The 16,536-nt window shown below is 27.6% G+C and overlaps 1 protein-coding gene across 1 annotated transcript in view; it reads right to left on the bottom strand.

Annotated features, from left to right (window-relative positions):
- LOC100197687 (ammonium transporter Rh type C) overlaps positions 1-15,586 on the bottom strand; it is a 42,897-nt gene extending 27,311 nt beyond the window's left edge. The window contains exons 1-3 of the mRNA XM_065818479.1: positions 15,427-15,586; positions 7,217-7,384; positions 3,096-3,309 (exon numbers count right to left, since the gene is read on the bottom strand). Of these exons, the coding sequence (XP_065674551.1) occupies positions 3,096-3,309; positions 7,217-7,358 (356 nt within the window). The 5' untranslated portion in view covers positions 7,359-7,384; positions 15,427-15,586. The remainder of the gene's footprint in view (positions 1-3,095; positions 3,310-7,216; positions 7,385-15,426) is intronic.
- Positions 15,587-16,536: the final 950 nt, after the last annotated feature.

Raw genomic sequence — 16,536 nt, 5'->3', positions numbered from 1 at the left:
TTTAAAGTTTTTATATAATTTCGCTTCTTTTGAGTACCAGGTTGACATACTTTAGAAGAACTTTTATTTTCAAAATTTTAGGGACCAGTCAAATTTTTAAGGGTCTTGAGCTACCCCTAAAATAATTTTTTGTTCAAAAAAATTTTAAACCTAGTGTTTTAGTATTATATAGAACAAAGTAAAGGGGTCAGAACAGGTTTTTTTCAAAAATGTTGTTTTAAGAGCCACCCTAATGTATAAGCAAAAAGGATGAAGACGATAACGTTTTGATAAAAATAATGATTTAACATGAAACAATTTAAGAACTTCAACTTTAAAACTGCAGATGTAAATAAAAAGAGGAAATATGATGAATGTAAAAAAGCAAAATGGAAACAACGCAAAAAGGAATATTTTCAGTTTCATCTAGATCATGAAACAAAACAAGAGGAACGTAATTTAAGAAAACAAATGTAATAAATAAAAAGAGTAAAGCTAACACCACAAGCAGAAAATTAAAAAATGATGTTTTTGGTAAAACAACCAAAAAATATAAAAACCAAAAACATATATAAAAATTGAAATCAACTAAACAAACAGATTTAAACACCTACAAAATAATAATAATAACAATAAAAAAAAAAGCAAAAGAAACGCGGCTAAATGGGAGAAACAAAAAATGTAATTTTACTAACATAAAAGATTGGTGGGAATGTGGCAAAGAAAAAGTTAAAAAAGTCGTGTAGCGTTTTGTAAAAAACAAAATAGAATAAAAAAGAAAAAACGAGTTTAAGCTTTTAAAATCTTTAAAAAATCTTCTTCTAAAAAAATGCATTTAAATGAAAATATGAAAATAATGCACAGAGAGATAAAAAGAAAACTAGAAAATTTTAAAAAAGAACAGGCAGAAAGGGCGGCAAAAGAGCCATAATCCAAAGGAGGCTGGAGGGGGAGAAATTCTCTTAATATTTTTTTAGTTTAGAGAACCAAAAACTTTTTAAACAATTTGTTTCAGAAATAAATAATAGAAACGGCAAAACAATTACTATGGCGGATGAGATTATTTTAGAATTCAAAAACTTGTATGAAAAACTTTATAAACAAAAAATAAATGATAGTGATTGCCAACAATATTTATTAAACAATGCTAAAGTTTAAAAAATGACAGCACGCGAAAATTCTATTTTAACAAAAAATTATCAGAATCAGAAATTAAAACAACTTTGACTTAAATGAAAAATAACAAATTGCCTGGATCAGATGGTCTTACAGTAGAATATTACAAGACTTTTTTTGACTTAATAAGTGAAGATCTAATGGCAACGCTAAATAACGCATTAAACACAGGCGAAATGACTTGCTCACAAAAAGAAGCGATAATTACTTGTATTTTTAAAAAAGGAGACGAAAACGACATAAGAAATTGGAGACCAATATCACTGACTAACGTTGATTTCAAAATACTAACTAAAACAATTGCCAACAGACTGGTAAATATTTTACCGAATATAATGAATACCAATCAAACGGCGTGCATTAAAAATAGAAATATGAACAACAACTTAAGTTATACTAGGGACATAATAAGCATTGCTAATTCAGAAAATTTAGATGCATGGATTCTATCCATAGACCAGGTAAAAGCTTTCGACCGAGTTGACAGATTTTTTTTATTTAAAAGTCTTGAACATTTTGGTTTTGATAAGGTTTTTTTAAATCAGTAAAAAAAAATTTATAATAAAATAAAGGCTAAAGTAAAAATAAACGGAGAGCTATCGCAAGTCATAGAAATTTTGAGAGGAGTAAGGCAAGGTTGCCCTTTATCCATGATTTTATACATCATACGAGCAGAAATATTTTTAGCATATATAAGACAAAACAAAAGCGTAAAAGCAACAACTATAGGCAAAAAGAAACAAAAATTTAACAATATTCCGACGATATTAATTTTTTTTTATGCGGTGATATTTCTATTATAAATATAGGTAAAGCCCTAAACCTTAATTATAGAGCGACAACAGTCTCAAAAAGTCGCATGATTGGTATAATGTATTAAGAACTCCCATAATACCAAAACATTTTTAAAAACCATTTTCTACATTTGAACTAAAAGTAAGGTACCAATTAAAGGTTACTTACAATAAATTAACTGATTTGTTTGGTTTTTAATTTAATTGACTTAACAGTCTACCGCCATCAGAAGATCATCAGGCAATTTCTTTTTAGCACTTCCAAAAAAATAAAAATTGTGCCCCGAACCAACTCCAAAAAAAAATCAAACTGTATTTATAAAGCATGTTTTCAACTCAATTTCTCTCTAAATTCATATTGTTTTGGAGGAATCTGCTATCTTCTAAAATATTCTTCCTAATACCAGGAGTTATTGAAATTTTTTATTTTATATATTGTTATTTAGGTGCCCCAAGAAGACCTAACGGTCTTGTCACAGAACACCGCGAAAGTGCATTTAACCAGGAAGTTCACGCCTCTTTTCTTACCGCGACGCGAAAATATGTCCAGAGCTCGTTTCGAACCTGGATCTCTTGCTTATAAAGCAAAGGCTCTAACCACTGAGCTTGGGCTTTAGTATACCACTTTGCAATGAATTTTTTAAAAACTTGTTTGTAACTGGGTTTTACGGACCCAACTTTTTAGCCAAATTATGTATATCTTCCCTCAACGTGTCCATGTCTGCGGACAACGTGCGGATGTTAAGTTGTGGAACTCAAGCTTGAAAATGTTTTCATTATAATACAAAGTTATTGTGCAACTGTTGTGGGACATTTCTACAACTATTGAAAACCAAGGTTTAGAAAACATCAAGATCTATTTTTTGTTTTATTTTTCCTTTTTTTCATAAAAACAACGCAACACATGTGTAACTGAATAAAAATCAAAACCAAAGTTCTGTTACCTGTTTCTGTTTCAAGAATATGAGATAAAATTAAGGAATGTTGTCAAACTCAGAGCAATATAGTTATTAACAATATTATTATTGTTTCTGGTTATTCTGTTCTGTTTCTGTTTGGTATTATTTATTATGATGATTACTGTTATTATGATTATTTTTATTACTAAAGAAAATTGTTTTTATTTTTTAATAATTTTTTTCTTACTCTTTTAATCCAAGTTTAACTTCTCCGAGAGTAACATGTTTGCCTTTGAATTTTAATGTTTGATTAGACACCCATGCGTTAAGAAGTATTGACCACTGAATGGTAACTGCTGCAAGCAACAAATTATATGAAACTGCCCCATACCCATATCTTTTCAAAAATGTCATAAGAAACCCAAAACCAATAATGATCATAACATGAACGTCTTGAAATACTAAAAAAATAAAGAAAATAACTCTAACTGCATAAAAATTATTAAAAATACTATAAAATAAAGAGACTAAGAGATGTATATAAATTTATAATTATATGACTTGATACAAATATATGCAAGTTAAATCTAAGTATAAATATCTATAATTACCAATATTATGCAATATTATGAAATATTATGCAATATTATGATCTAGCTAACCAATGCAGCTAACTACAGCAGAGACCTATACACCAACAATGAAACTAGTTATGCGCAACACTATAATAGAAGTGGGACAGTTTAAACTCCACATTTCTTTTTTTTTAAACTTCATTGTATAAACTACCATCTATTTATAAGAACAAATACTACCAATAAGTTATAAGTGCAGAATAGTTATAGCGCAATAAAAGAGATGATAAGCATTGAATAACAACATTTAGTGCAAAAAAAAACTAATTATGATATAATAATCGTAATCAAATATACAAATTATATTTAAATATTTCTAAATTAACGGGTGATGCGGAAGTTATCGGACAAATCCTAATTTCATTATTTGAGCATACTAATTAGTTTTTGTGGTTTTATGCGTAGGCATAAACGTTCTATAAAATATAAACTTTATTATTAGAAACACAATTATTTAAAATGAGGTTAAATGCAGCTGAACGAGAATCTTTTCGAAAGCGACTAAAAATGTTTTTTGTAAATAAACCTTATATAAAAATAAAAAAATCGTAAATCATTTTGAAAAGGAAGGATTTGCTCAAAATACAATATATGATAACCTAAAAAGACTTGAAACTGTTCAATCGTTTTTTGATAGAAAGCACCCTGGTCGTCCGACATCCTGGACTAGAAAAAAGAAAACCGAATTAACGAGACTTGTCAACAATCGAAAAGGGGTCAGTCAGAGAAAAATAGGTATTAAATTCGGTGTAAATCAATCGACAATTAATCGTCAGTTAAAAAAAATGAATATTAAATATAGAAAACGTGAAAAGACTCCAAAATACACTATAGAACAACAAATAAAGGCAAAGAAAAGAAGCAGGAAACTAGTTAACCAACTCTATAACACAAAATCGCTTCTAGTCATCGATGACAAAAAATACTTTTGTTTTGCAGGGGACAACATGCCTGGAAATTCTGGATACTACACAAACAACAAAAAGACATGCCCAGAAAGTGTCCGTTTCATAGGAAAAGAGAAATTTCCAAAAAAATTATTAATGTGGATAGCCATATCTGACCGTGGTTTGTCCGAGCCATTGATTCGCACTTCCAAGGCTGTAGCGATCAATTCATCAATCTATATTAATGAATGTTTAGAAAAACAACTTCTTCCATTTATTCACAAGTATCATGGAGACTTTAACTATTTATTTTGGCCAAATTTAGCAAGTTCTCATTATTCTAAAGATTCTCTAAATTGGATGGACCAATATGTCTATTACGTTGATAAAGAATCCAATCCCCCAAAAAGCACGACCAATTAAAAATTTTTGGGGACATTTGGCACAGAAGGTTTACGAGGGAGATTGGCAAGCTTCAACAGAGCAAGTTTTGATTGATCGCATTAAACTAAAACTACAAGAAATTGATTTAAACTTTTTACAGTCGCATATGAAAGGCGTCAGAGTAAAATTGAGATCAATTGCAGATGGTGGTGTTTTTTCATATAAAAAATAATATATTTTTATTAAAAGATAAATGCTTTATTTAAAAAAAATATAATAGTAGTTTGTTTTTTTATCTATAAATAAGTTATTGACGTTTTTATTTTGTCCGATAACTTCCGCATCACCCGTTATATTCCTTTTTTAGTAAAAAACACATAAGTTGGTAAACACAGTTTATATTTTATGAAGTTTGAGAAAAGTAATAAAAAATTACAAAAATGTAAACATTTGAACCTTTAAAAATAGTCTTCTAATAGTGGCAAACATATAAGCATATAGCTTTTAATTTATTTTATGAGCTTTATAAAGATATTCATGTTAATTTTAATAAAGCTGATATTAATTAACATTATAAGCTGATATACTATCCAAAATGACAATGATACCAATGTTATTTATAAATATAATATAAAAATAGACTACCACCTATATATATATGGGTGTTCAAGTAATGGAAAAAGATTACTTAAGTAATTTTAAGTAACTTTTTTCAAATTGCTTAAGTAACTTAAGTAATTTTAATTAATTTTAGTTATTTTCCAAACAATGAAAAATTACATCTAATATTACATTTTTGTGTGATATCGTACTATAAAGTATCATAATCATAACTTAACTTTAAAGATAGAATGCTGAAAAATTAAAATTTCTATAAATTTATCACTCAAAGATGTTCTCACATTTGTAATAATAAAAGAAAGTCAAAAGCACTAAAGCATTTTTCTCTAACAATTGATGATGCTGATAAAAACTTTAAAGTACAGTGCAGCTTTTTAAGCATTTTTGGACGGTCATTTGATTCTTCAAATTCAGCCATTTCTTTTTTGATGCAATCAAAAACATTTAAGTAAGCCTTGTTCTTTATTAAATTGGAGTTTTGAGCAGAAAATGGTGAAGTTCTTCAGTCTTATTCTTTCTTTGTAAAGATTCTTTAATTTTAACATTGGAGACTTTACACTCCACTGCTGATGCTTTAGGATCTTTAAGATCACAAAAGACGTATATACATATCTTCTGCTATAATTTCTTATAATTTATAAATTATTTTTTTTAGATAGTCTAAACTATAATCTTTTTTTGGAAAATACGGTAAAACAAAATCAAGAAATAATCAAAACTTAAATTAAAAGTTAAATACCTTGATTTTAGGGTTCAAAATTGAGAATCGGACAAATTTTATGCATATTTTTATAAAATATCAGTTTTCTGTTCTTTTAATTCGGAAAAAAAAATACTTGATTTTACTTAAGTAATTTAGTGAAAATTTACTGAAGTAATTGATTAGTTTAAACAAATACTTAAGTACTTAAGTACTTAAGTTACTTGAAACAGCCCTACCAATATATGATCCTTTTTTTAAATTTAAATGCATCTAAAAATAGGGATATTTAGAATAGAATATTAGAAATAGAACTAAATGTAAAGATATCTAAATTACCTAATACTTATTCTGTTATATTTTTTAACTCAGCCTATGTTGCTAATACACATCTTTTACAGCATCGAGCTAGTAGTTAATTATACACAATTAAATTAAAAAATACAATAAAAATAATTAGTTATATAACTAAACTAACTTGATAACTGTTTATAGTTCTAATCTCTGTCCAGAGATTAAAGAAGCTGTAATAGTATAATAATTGATCATTGTCATCACATTTAGAGCTAAAGAAAGGCACAAGTTTTGATATTTGTTGTTCTCAGTCTCCAATCATTGGTTTTTTTGTCAAACCGTTTTTAGTATAACATAGTATATGCATATACATATGTCAAATTTGAATGTTTTTTTCACGTTTAAAAAAAGTCTCTTGAAATAAGTTGTATGATTTTAGCTTTGTTGTATGATTTTAAGCTAAAACGTAAAAACAAAGCAAAAAAGTTAATATACGCGTTCAGTGCCGCGGCAGTCAATACTGTCATTTGTCATTGTCAAACCTGTCATTGCCCCGAATTTTCAAAAGTTTTTCCACTAGGTATAACTAAAAATATTAAAAAAACAAGCTCCTTGAATTTTAATAAAAGGGCCCCAAAATTTGCAATAAACCCCTAAATTCGCTGAAAATTCATAATTGGAGGAGGGGGGGGGGCCTAGCCACAGCTTTGTGGACTTTATCTTGAGCAATTTTGATAAAAAAAAGTTTTAATCTTTCTAGAACTACTTTTTTAACAATCAAATAAGTAAGCAAACAAGCGTATATTTAAAAAATATCTGTTTTCACATTTTGAAAATAATATTTTACCTGGATAATAGTTTATACTTTCTTGTAGAGGTTTCAGATTTTCACCAGATTCATTATAATTTACAAAGCCTGCATACAAACAAATAAGTAGAACTTGAAACAAAAGCAAGGCCACTGGAAACGAGATTGCTCTAAACTCCATTTAAGTTTTTTATGTACTCTTATTGTCTAAATAAAACATACAAACTACATTAAACGACATTGTACGACTTTTTACGACATTAAACGACATTGTACAAACTACATTGTACGACATTTTAAAATAAAAAAGCCTTAAAAATGTTTTATAAATTATTTTTTTAATTTTTTTTTAGTTTTATAAAATTGTATTGTCTAACAGTTTTTTATTGCAATATAAGATTCTTTGGTGTGGAGGAGATAGAAAAAGAGTTCTCTAAAAAATATGTTCTAATTATATTCAATGACATTGTCAATCACCAAATATAACCCTGACAATTATAACAGCTCTTAGTTTTGAACCCTTCACATTGCTTATTTGTAAAGTGTAAAATGTTGTAAAAATCTTGTAAAAAAGTTGTAAAAATCTACATATATATTGCTAGTAGAAATATTAGAACTCTAAAAAAAGGTTATACATTCCGCGTGTACACTTAAGCCACTACATTATATAAGGTTCATTGCATATTTTTTAAGTTTGTTATAATATAAAACGTTATCCCCTTACCCTAGAAAATTATTTACAGCTTACTAGGTAATGAAATGCAATGCAATACAATAGCAGGGTAATACCCGAGCGTTTTCTCTATGTAAATGACTTAAATACTTTTTTAGATTTGGATAAAGAATTATTATGAGTATAAGCCCTTTTTAATAATTTAATAACAAAGTAAGAACTATATAACTGCAAATACTTTAGCACTAAAATTTCATTAAAATAAAAAAAAATTCATTTTATTATTTTAAACTCAGAATTATACATAACTCAAATCTTAAAATCTTGCATGAAACTTTTTTAAAATCTTGCATGAAATTTTTAAAATCTTGCATGAAATTTTTTTAAATCTTGCATGAAACTTTTTTAAAATCTTGCATGAAATTTTTTAAAATCTTAAAAAATAAAAAATCTTTATCACGTACCAATACTACTCTTGTTTCTTTTTCTGCCTAATTGTACTTGTAACTTATTTCAGCCTGCAATCATTTAGCAGTCAAGATTTGTGTTTTTGGAGATATTGGGGAGAGGTCTCGTTTTATACGTCGTTCTTCTGGTGTTATAAGGTTGAGGATTTTTAGCCTGTCTTTATAAGTATACTTTCTAAGGGCGTAAAGAATTTTTGTTACTTTCCTTTGAATTTTTCCAAATTTAGTTATATTGTGTTTGGTCTAAAAACACCATTTTGATTCGCATTTCCCATATAAAATTATTTCTTGACGTGATGGTCTTTAGAAAATACTCAACACCTTGTTGGCTTATTGAAAAACATATTATTAGATATAATTCAGTTTTGCTACTTAATATATGACTTGAAGCTAAACTTAACAAAATTGCTTCAATTTTTAAAGCACTACCACGACAGAAGGTCAAAAATTTAAAAAAACGTTAAATTTCTTTATTATTGATAACAATTTGTAAAAAAGAAGGAAATTGGTGACATTAAGTATTTACGACTTTCTAGCAAAGACTCTTTTAAAAGTCAATGCCAGATTTAGATTGCTAGATTTAGATTGCCAGATTAAAGATTAAAGACCTTTACTTTAATAAAGATTTACTACTACAACTGATTTGAGCAATTTTATTTTAAAAAAAATATATGTGCTTTAAATGTAAAAAAGTCAATTAATATACAATCCAAATAATATACATTTTTGTCATTAGCGCAGTCAATTAGTAACAAATTTATATGTTTTTGTGCTATTTTGGGTAAAACCATGGAACTTGGCGAGCACATTGATATTATTGGAATACTCATTTAAAGACTCAGACCCACTTCCAAAATGGCTCCGCCTGTCTTTATGGTAACTTGATCATGTCCTTAGCAACAAATTTTTTTAAAAAGAATCTGACGTATATGAATTAATCAAAAGCTCATCAAAAAAAAAAGCAAAAAACATTAACACACTATATGTTAAAAATAAATTGGTAACGAGTACGAGGGCTTTGAAAACATGAAAGTCAGGGGGTAAAAATTTTATCTATTTTTGTGCTGAATCGTATCTTCGAATAATATTTAAATGTTCTTATGAAACAAATATTTTAACTACAATAAAAATGTAATAAGTATATTTCAGAATAATAATAAAGTATTTAATTTTTAATATATATTGAAAACATAATGTAATAAAACAAAAGTTATCCCCAGAGATTTTTTATAAACTTTTAAAACCCGTTATCTAAATTTTTGGTAAATTACGAATTCAAGACACAATCACCACAACATTTTCAAAGTGCGGTATATGGAAGTAACGCTTTAACACATTTAAACAGACCTCTACAACATTTTCTCTACTTTGTAACCACATCGGGTAAGTTTATTGCACCTTTTGGAAGCTTCTGGAATTGTCGTCCAAACAATTTTATAAATATTGTCTTCCATAATCCAATTCCATTCACATGTATAAGGCAATGATGGGTTCGTATACAATAAATATGCCCTCCAATACAAAGTCTGGTAAACAGCTCTGGAGATATGCAGTTGCTTAGCATCTTTTGTAGGGGAATGTTGTCTGCTAAACGTCCCTTTTTTAAAATAGGTCTTTTCTGCATTCATTTATACTACTGTAAAAACCTGAAGGTCATAAAGTACCAAAACTTTCAATTAATTGGAAAATACTAATGATATCATCTTTTGAAAGGCAATTGGAAATCGATTGTAAAGAGATTTTCGAAATTTTTCTAAGTTTTTCAGGAAAATTTTTTTCCAGCAAAAAATGAAACTCGATCGCAGCCTGTCATTACGCGAAATAGAGGTAAAAATTGCTATTTTGGGCCGAGACATTTTGTAAGATTGTGCTGTGAAATGAAGCGTTAGTTCCCGCCAGTACCGAACCATACCCATAAATCTTATGTAAAACTGTAGTTGTAACTGTATGAAAAATTTCTAAATATAAAATTAGGAAAATATATTTAGTGAATTCAACAACTGTTATTCAAAAGCTCCATCAATAATCAAACATTCAACTATAGGTATATCTTTAAGTGGACTGTGAAAATCAATGAAACAAGTTTAAATTTCTGATTCAACTGCGTAGAAACTCATCTTTTGACAAAAGACGGTGGAAAGGTATATTTTTCATGAGCAAAAAAACTCGTTTAGGTTGCCATCTTGGATCATGGAGGAAATATACAGTTGTAAAAACAATTGGCAATTTTTTTGGAGCAAAGATATTTGTTATTGATCTTTTAACTTTCTTTTTGTATTAACGTTACAAAAAAGTGGTAGATTATTTCGTTTTCTTGGATTAAATTGACTCCTTGCACTCCTTCACTCTGGTTTTGAAAAAACGGTGGATTATTTTTAGCCCCAAAAATCTCAATGAAATTAACCTTATTTACAATATTTTTTAACCAGTCTTTAGTTGCTTTTAGTGCCGCCATTTTGATATAAAGTGGCCCCATCATAATGACAAAAACCTGTTCTCTGTAGTATTCTTCCGATTTCACTTTATCAGTTTAGATAAAGAATACAATGGCTGATCAAAAGCAATAATGGATGTTAGACTTTATTTTAAAAAACTAACAGCTGTCTTGATCACATCCATTTTTTGGTTATGGCAGCAGATTTAGAAAGTTCATGGAATAACAGTAGCAACCCCAAACAATCAATTACTTTAACGGCATTAATCTGTGATGTACTGAATGCTTTTTATTTTTTGCATTTATAGTATTTCCTATCTTTAATGTGGTACAACCATCTGAAATAAAAAAAAAGGTTTTCAAATATATATATATATATCTTTGATTAACTATATAAACATATAATAGGCATAAGATGGCGAGTAAGTAAGTCTTACGTTTTTTCTAAGTTTATTTCAGATGAAAGTTCCCAAAAGAAATGTTTAAAAAGGCGAAAAAATAGTTTTCCATTTCTGGTATTTCATTAAAATTTAAAACTGATCGAATCTCAGTGTATGAATCAGATCAGTTTAATAACTGTTTTTTTTTAGAAAATTCTAAAGAAGAAATTTCAAGATCTGATACAACTTTCTCTGATATTTGATGCTGGAATAATGATATTCCTGATTCGTGAAAAGAATCTTCAGCTGTTAAGAAACATGGGCTGTGATCTATTTTATCCAAAGCAGCAATAGTGAAAACATTAAGATTCAAGCGCAGTGAGCAAACCATTTTTTTTCTTCTGCAAAATAGTTTAAAACACTATTACCCATTTGCGTTGATAATTCCATAACCCTGTTATAAGAAATTGATATCCAAAGCTTATAAAGTTAATTAATAAGTGTCTTTTTGGGAGCTTTCGTATGAAATATTATGTTTACATAAGTTGCTATGGGGCTTTCTCAAGATTTTTGTCTTTTTTGACTCTTGGTTTTTTGGCTTGTTGATTTTGACGAACACGATTCATACTATTGTAAATTATCAATTGACTGGTTGATAAACTTGCTTTTTCTAAACTTAGAATATATTCATTTCTTGTATTCTCTTGTAAAACGGTGTCAACAAATAAATGAAGCATGAGCAAATTCACTTAATTAATCTTGTAAAAATTTATCGCTGAAGTCATAACTTTGATTAGCGAGAATATCTTGCCGCAAGATTTTAGCTGCTTCAAAAAAATGAAACATTTGTCTTCATAATTCCTTTCATAACTGTTCTTCAAAACACTTCCAAGATTTTCGTCAAATGTAAAGTAGGAAAACCTCTTACAACTATACTCCCTTAGATTTTCTACATGTGCCAACAATCTCTGCTTTAATTTTGTGGTATGGATCCTTTCAGAAAATTTTCTACCAAGTTCACTAATCCCTTTATAGTTGAGCAAGATCAACTAACTTTAAAAAAATTAAAACTAATTTAAAAGACAAAATTAAAGACGCTGTTATCATCATACATCGTTACTTGTATCATATACTGCTTTAATTTAGAAAAAAACCTGGGTATCAATTTGTTTGTCAGAATTACCTTATGACACTTTTTTATTTAGATCTCCTACAGAGACTTAGCAGAAAAGTAATATTTAGCATCTGGAGCTATCAGTTCACCAGCACTAAACTTACCTAACAACGTCCTATCTTCAAGGGTAGTGGCCCACTTTTTTACAGGTTTTTCTAACTTAAATGTTGAAACCCAATGAAGTGCACTGTCAGAGCTTTCACAGAAAAAATACTTTAAAATGATTTAAAAGTTGTTCTTAAAGAAGCCATATTAATTGGTAGAAAATTCTTTGAACAAAAATTATGTTCGACACCATCATCTTTCTTCTTGTACTCTAGTTGGTATAATAGTGCTTGTTTTTCAGCCCTTTTTAATTTTATTTTGCTAAATTTACTATAAGACAACTTATGAAATTTTGCATCATGCTGAATAAACTATCCATTAGAATGTTTCTATTTACATTATCAAATGATAGTGTAATTGGTGACTCGCTCAGGCTTTCAAATTTTTCAAATCAAGGAATTTAATTTTGAATGACTTTCAGGCGGTAAGTTTTTTGGACTTGATTGTCTTATCAAAGTTTTTCTTATAAAAAAAAAAAATAATTTTATATTTTAAATAAATAAAATGATTAAAATGTTTTTTCCATTGCTATTTTTCCTTATAAAATAACTGTAATTTATTTTTGGTCGAAATACGTATCCTTTTACCCTGGATTAATATAATTAATATAAAACATCGTTTTAAAGCATCATATAGCGCTTTCGTATTTTTCGCTTCATTTTTATTGAGCTTTCGATTGGTATATAAAATATTAGATTTTGAAAAAATAAAATTTGTTGCTATGAACAGGTGCTAGTTTCCAAAGAGACTTTTTGTGGTCAATCTAAAAGTAGGAAACTAACAAATAAAAATACATAACTTATTAAAATAACAAGTAATGTAGAATGGTTTCGCAAAATTTAATAAGTAATAAATTCGCTACCAAAGCTAACTCTTTATTGAAACATGCTTAACATCCCGATAACAGATGATATAGTGTGAAAGAAAATCAAAGAAAAGAAATTAAAATATTTTTCCTCTTAGAAAAACTAATCTTAAATTATTATTAGAGAAAAAGTGTAATACAATGTAATGAAACCTCTTTATGCAACCATTATGAATTTAATAAAACTTACATCATCACGCAAACATATCGTTGGTATACAAGGGAAATGCTTACCAAAAACATCATTTTGAGATAATGAACAAATAAGTTTTTGCGTAACAGTTAAAATAATAAGTTTTTGTGTAATAGTTGAAATCTTAATAATTCATTAATAATTGATTTATTAAACTTGTCTGGTATATCAAACGATAGAGAACCTAAAATACTAAGTAGTGGTATAAATAACACCATACTGACCTAGTGCATTACCCATGTATACCGACGATATGGTAACATAACAGTTGTTAAAATAATTCAATAACTGCAAGTAATTCGCTTCATTAGAAAAACATTAGATTACGTAAAATAAGCAAATAATGTAATTAAGTTAATATAAAAGTTTAAAAAAATTTAGTTTTTCATATAAAACATCTTTTTTTTAAATATATATAAAAAATTTTATTACGGTTGCAGGACAGTGACGGATCCATGAATTTTTGGTGGTGGGAGAGGGGGGGGACGCAATAGTGATACAAAATATAAAAATGTTGAAGCATTTTTGTATTTTGTATCAGTACTGCGCCTCATAAAAAAAAGGTCCTGCATTCCTAAGATATTTTAGGACTTTGAGATTCTGGTGGGGAAAGGTGGAGGGGGGACTAGGGTATGCATCCCTCTCCGAAATCATAAAATCCGTCACTGTTGGAGGATTACTTAATTATTAAATAATTTAAAATTTTATCAGTTCTTGTACTTTTTCTTATATTTTTTGTATCTTTTTTGTATCTTTTTTGTATCTTAATATTTTTTTATAGTTGTAAGAATTTTTTACCAAATGTTTTTTAATTTCTTTTTCTTGATTTTTTTTCAAAATTATAATTACAGCCCAATATTCTAAGAGTATTAGTCTTATACTGACTTAATCTAACTGTGTAACTTATGTAACTATGAAATTACCTCTAACAGATAAAACTTGCACCACACAACTTTATTTAAATTTCATATCACTTTTCTAGAACAGCCTTTCTAACTTTCAAATAAGATACAGTGTTAAATATAAATTAAATAATTTAATTTAATTTAAATACAAAAAATTATTAATTTAAATATAAAAAAAAAGTTATTTAAAAAAAAAAATCTAACGAGGTAGAGGGGGGGGGAGAGAGAAAGATTACTTCATCGCACTCCCTACTACCTCAATGGATCCACCCTTCCTTAAAGTCAACACTAAACACATCAACTAAAAAAAGTCTTTAAAAAAAAAGCAGTTAAATACTAATAATAGCATGCTTTTCATTTTTTAGTTGTTTAAATAATATATCGAGGGCATACTGCCAGAATGCACTAAGTCATTTTTTGTTGGTTTTGAGTTAAGTCAACATTAACACTCATTATTATATGCTTTATCACTTCCAAAACGCACCAGACCTTATATTCGTATAATAATTATAATAGTCATACGAATATAAAGTCTGGTGCGTTTTGGAAGTGATAAAGCATATAATAATGAATGTTTACGTTGACTTAAAACCAACAAAAAATGACTTAGTGCATTCTGGCAGTATACCCTCGATATGTCTTATTTAAATTACTAAATTAGTATTTGTATTTGTTTATGACTATAAACAATATTTTAGGTTATTTCCTTTTTTTTTAAAAAAAGCAAAAACCTTCATATTATTTTTAATAGAAAAAGTCAGTTTAATAATTTGTTATTAAAAAAATTGCTTATTGGTAAAATTTAAAGGTGACCATTGTAGTGAAAAACGCACTCAAAAGTCATATTAAAAACAAGATTTGCGTTGCGACACTATGCATAAACATGTTTTAATGTTAGAGTGTGAAAGTGCATCCAACATAAAAACAATGGTTGACGGTCAAACCATGGACATACTAATGGTTATTTTAAATGGTTATATTTAAAACAATTGAAATTGCTTAAGCACAGAAATACTCTCTTTTGAAATAAAACCAACTAAAACTTACACCCACCTTTTTGATGCTATTTGTAACTTAAATACCAATATTCAGAGTAGCAATATTAAACTTACTGTAAAAAATTGCTTTTTTAAATTTAAAGAGTTTGTAAATTTTGCGATTTCAGATCACAAGCTCTGCATTAAACTAATGGACTTCTAAAAATAATATTGCTAGTATTTGTTCAAGATTCTAGACAGAAAATTAAATAAACTTATTAAATTTGTCTGATCGGTCTTTTATTAAATAGATAAACCTGTCTTCTTTCTAATTAAAAAAACTAAAATTAATGTTTTTTTGTGCATTTTTTTGTTGCACCTCATAATGTGGATTACTATATATTGGAGACACCATTTCGATTTAAATCAACTTTTTTACAAATAAATAAGTATATATAATTTGTTTCAAAAAATTATGTCATACGCAAAACTTGCTTATTAACATTAAATTAATAAACACATTATTTTGATTTGTGCTATTTTAATTACTTATTATTAAGATTTACTTTAATAAGTTTTTTTTCTTGAAAAATTTGCCCTTTAAAGCTTTTAAAACGCGATTTTTCAATTTTGTTTACTTTCTACTTTATTAAACAATCGTTAAAAGCAGTTTATGATGAAGCAATTAATAATGTCTGAAAATAATTTTATTTATTGAAGATTTAACAAACAAAACAAAAACAACAACAACAAAAAAAACAGAATGCTACCAATCTCCACAATCTACTCCACAAACATCATTAGAGTTTGTGAATTACGTGAAATTGACATTGAATGTCTATATAATGTCGGAATTTAATCAAAAATTAGCACATTGAAAAACAAATAATTTTCCTCTTTAAAAAAAAAGTACGCTTTTTTCAAAACTCAGATATGCTGCTAAGCTACTAAGTACCCCGATTGATAAAAAAACCTGAAATGATAATGAACCTGAAAGTAGAAAATATTAAAATCAAGAAATTCTTCTTAATAACCTTAAAATTTATACTTGGCTTAGCATCACAGAATTATTATTTTTTGTTTCAAAAAAAATAACTTATGATAAAATATATATGTGAAAACTTATAAAATTATTTCTAAAAAAAGTAAAAAAAAATATCCAGCTCTTAAACAAAACAGCATTATT

This window comes from Hydra vulgaris, chromosome 14 (assembly GCF_038396675.1).
Source record: "Hydra vulgaris chromosome 14, alternate assembly HydraT2T_AEP".
Lineage (NCBI taxonomy): Eukaryota > Metazoa > Cnidaria > Hydrozoa > Anthoathecata > Hydridae > Hydra > Hydra vulgaris.
Note: the sequence above shows the minus strand (reverse complement) of the source record. Positions and strands in the feature narration are given on the sequence as shown.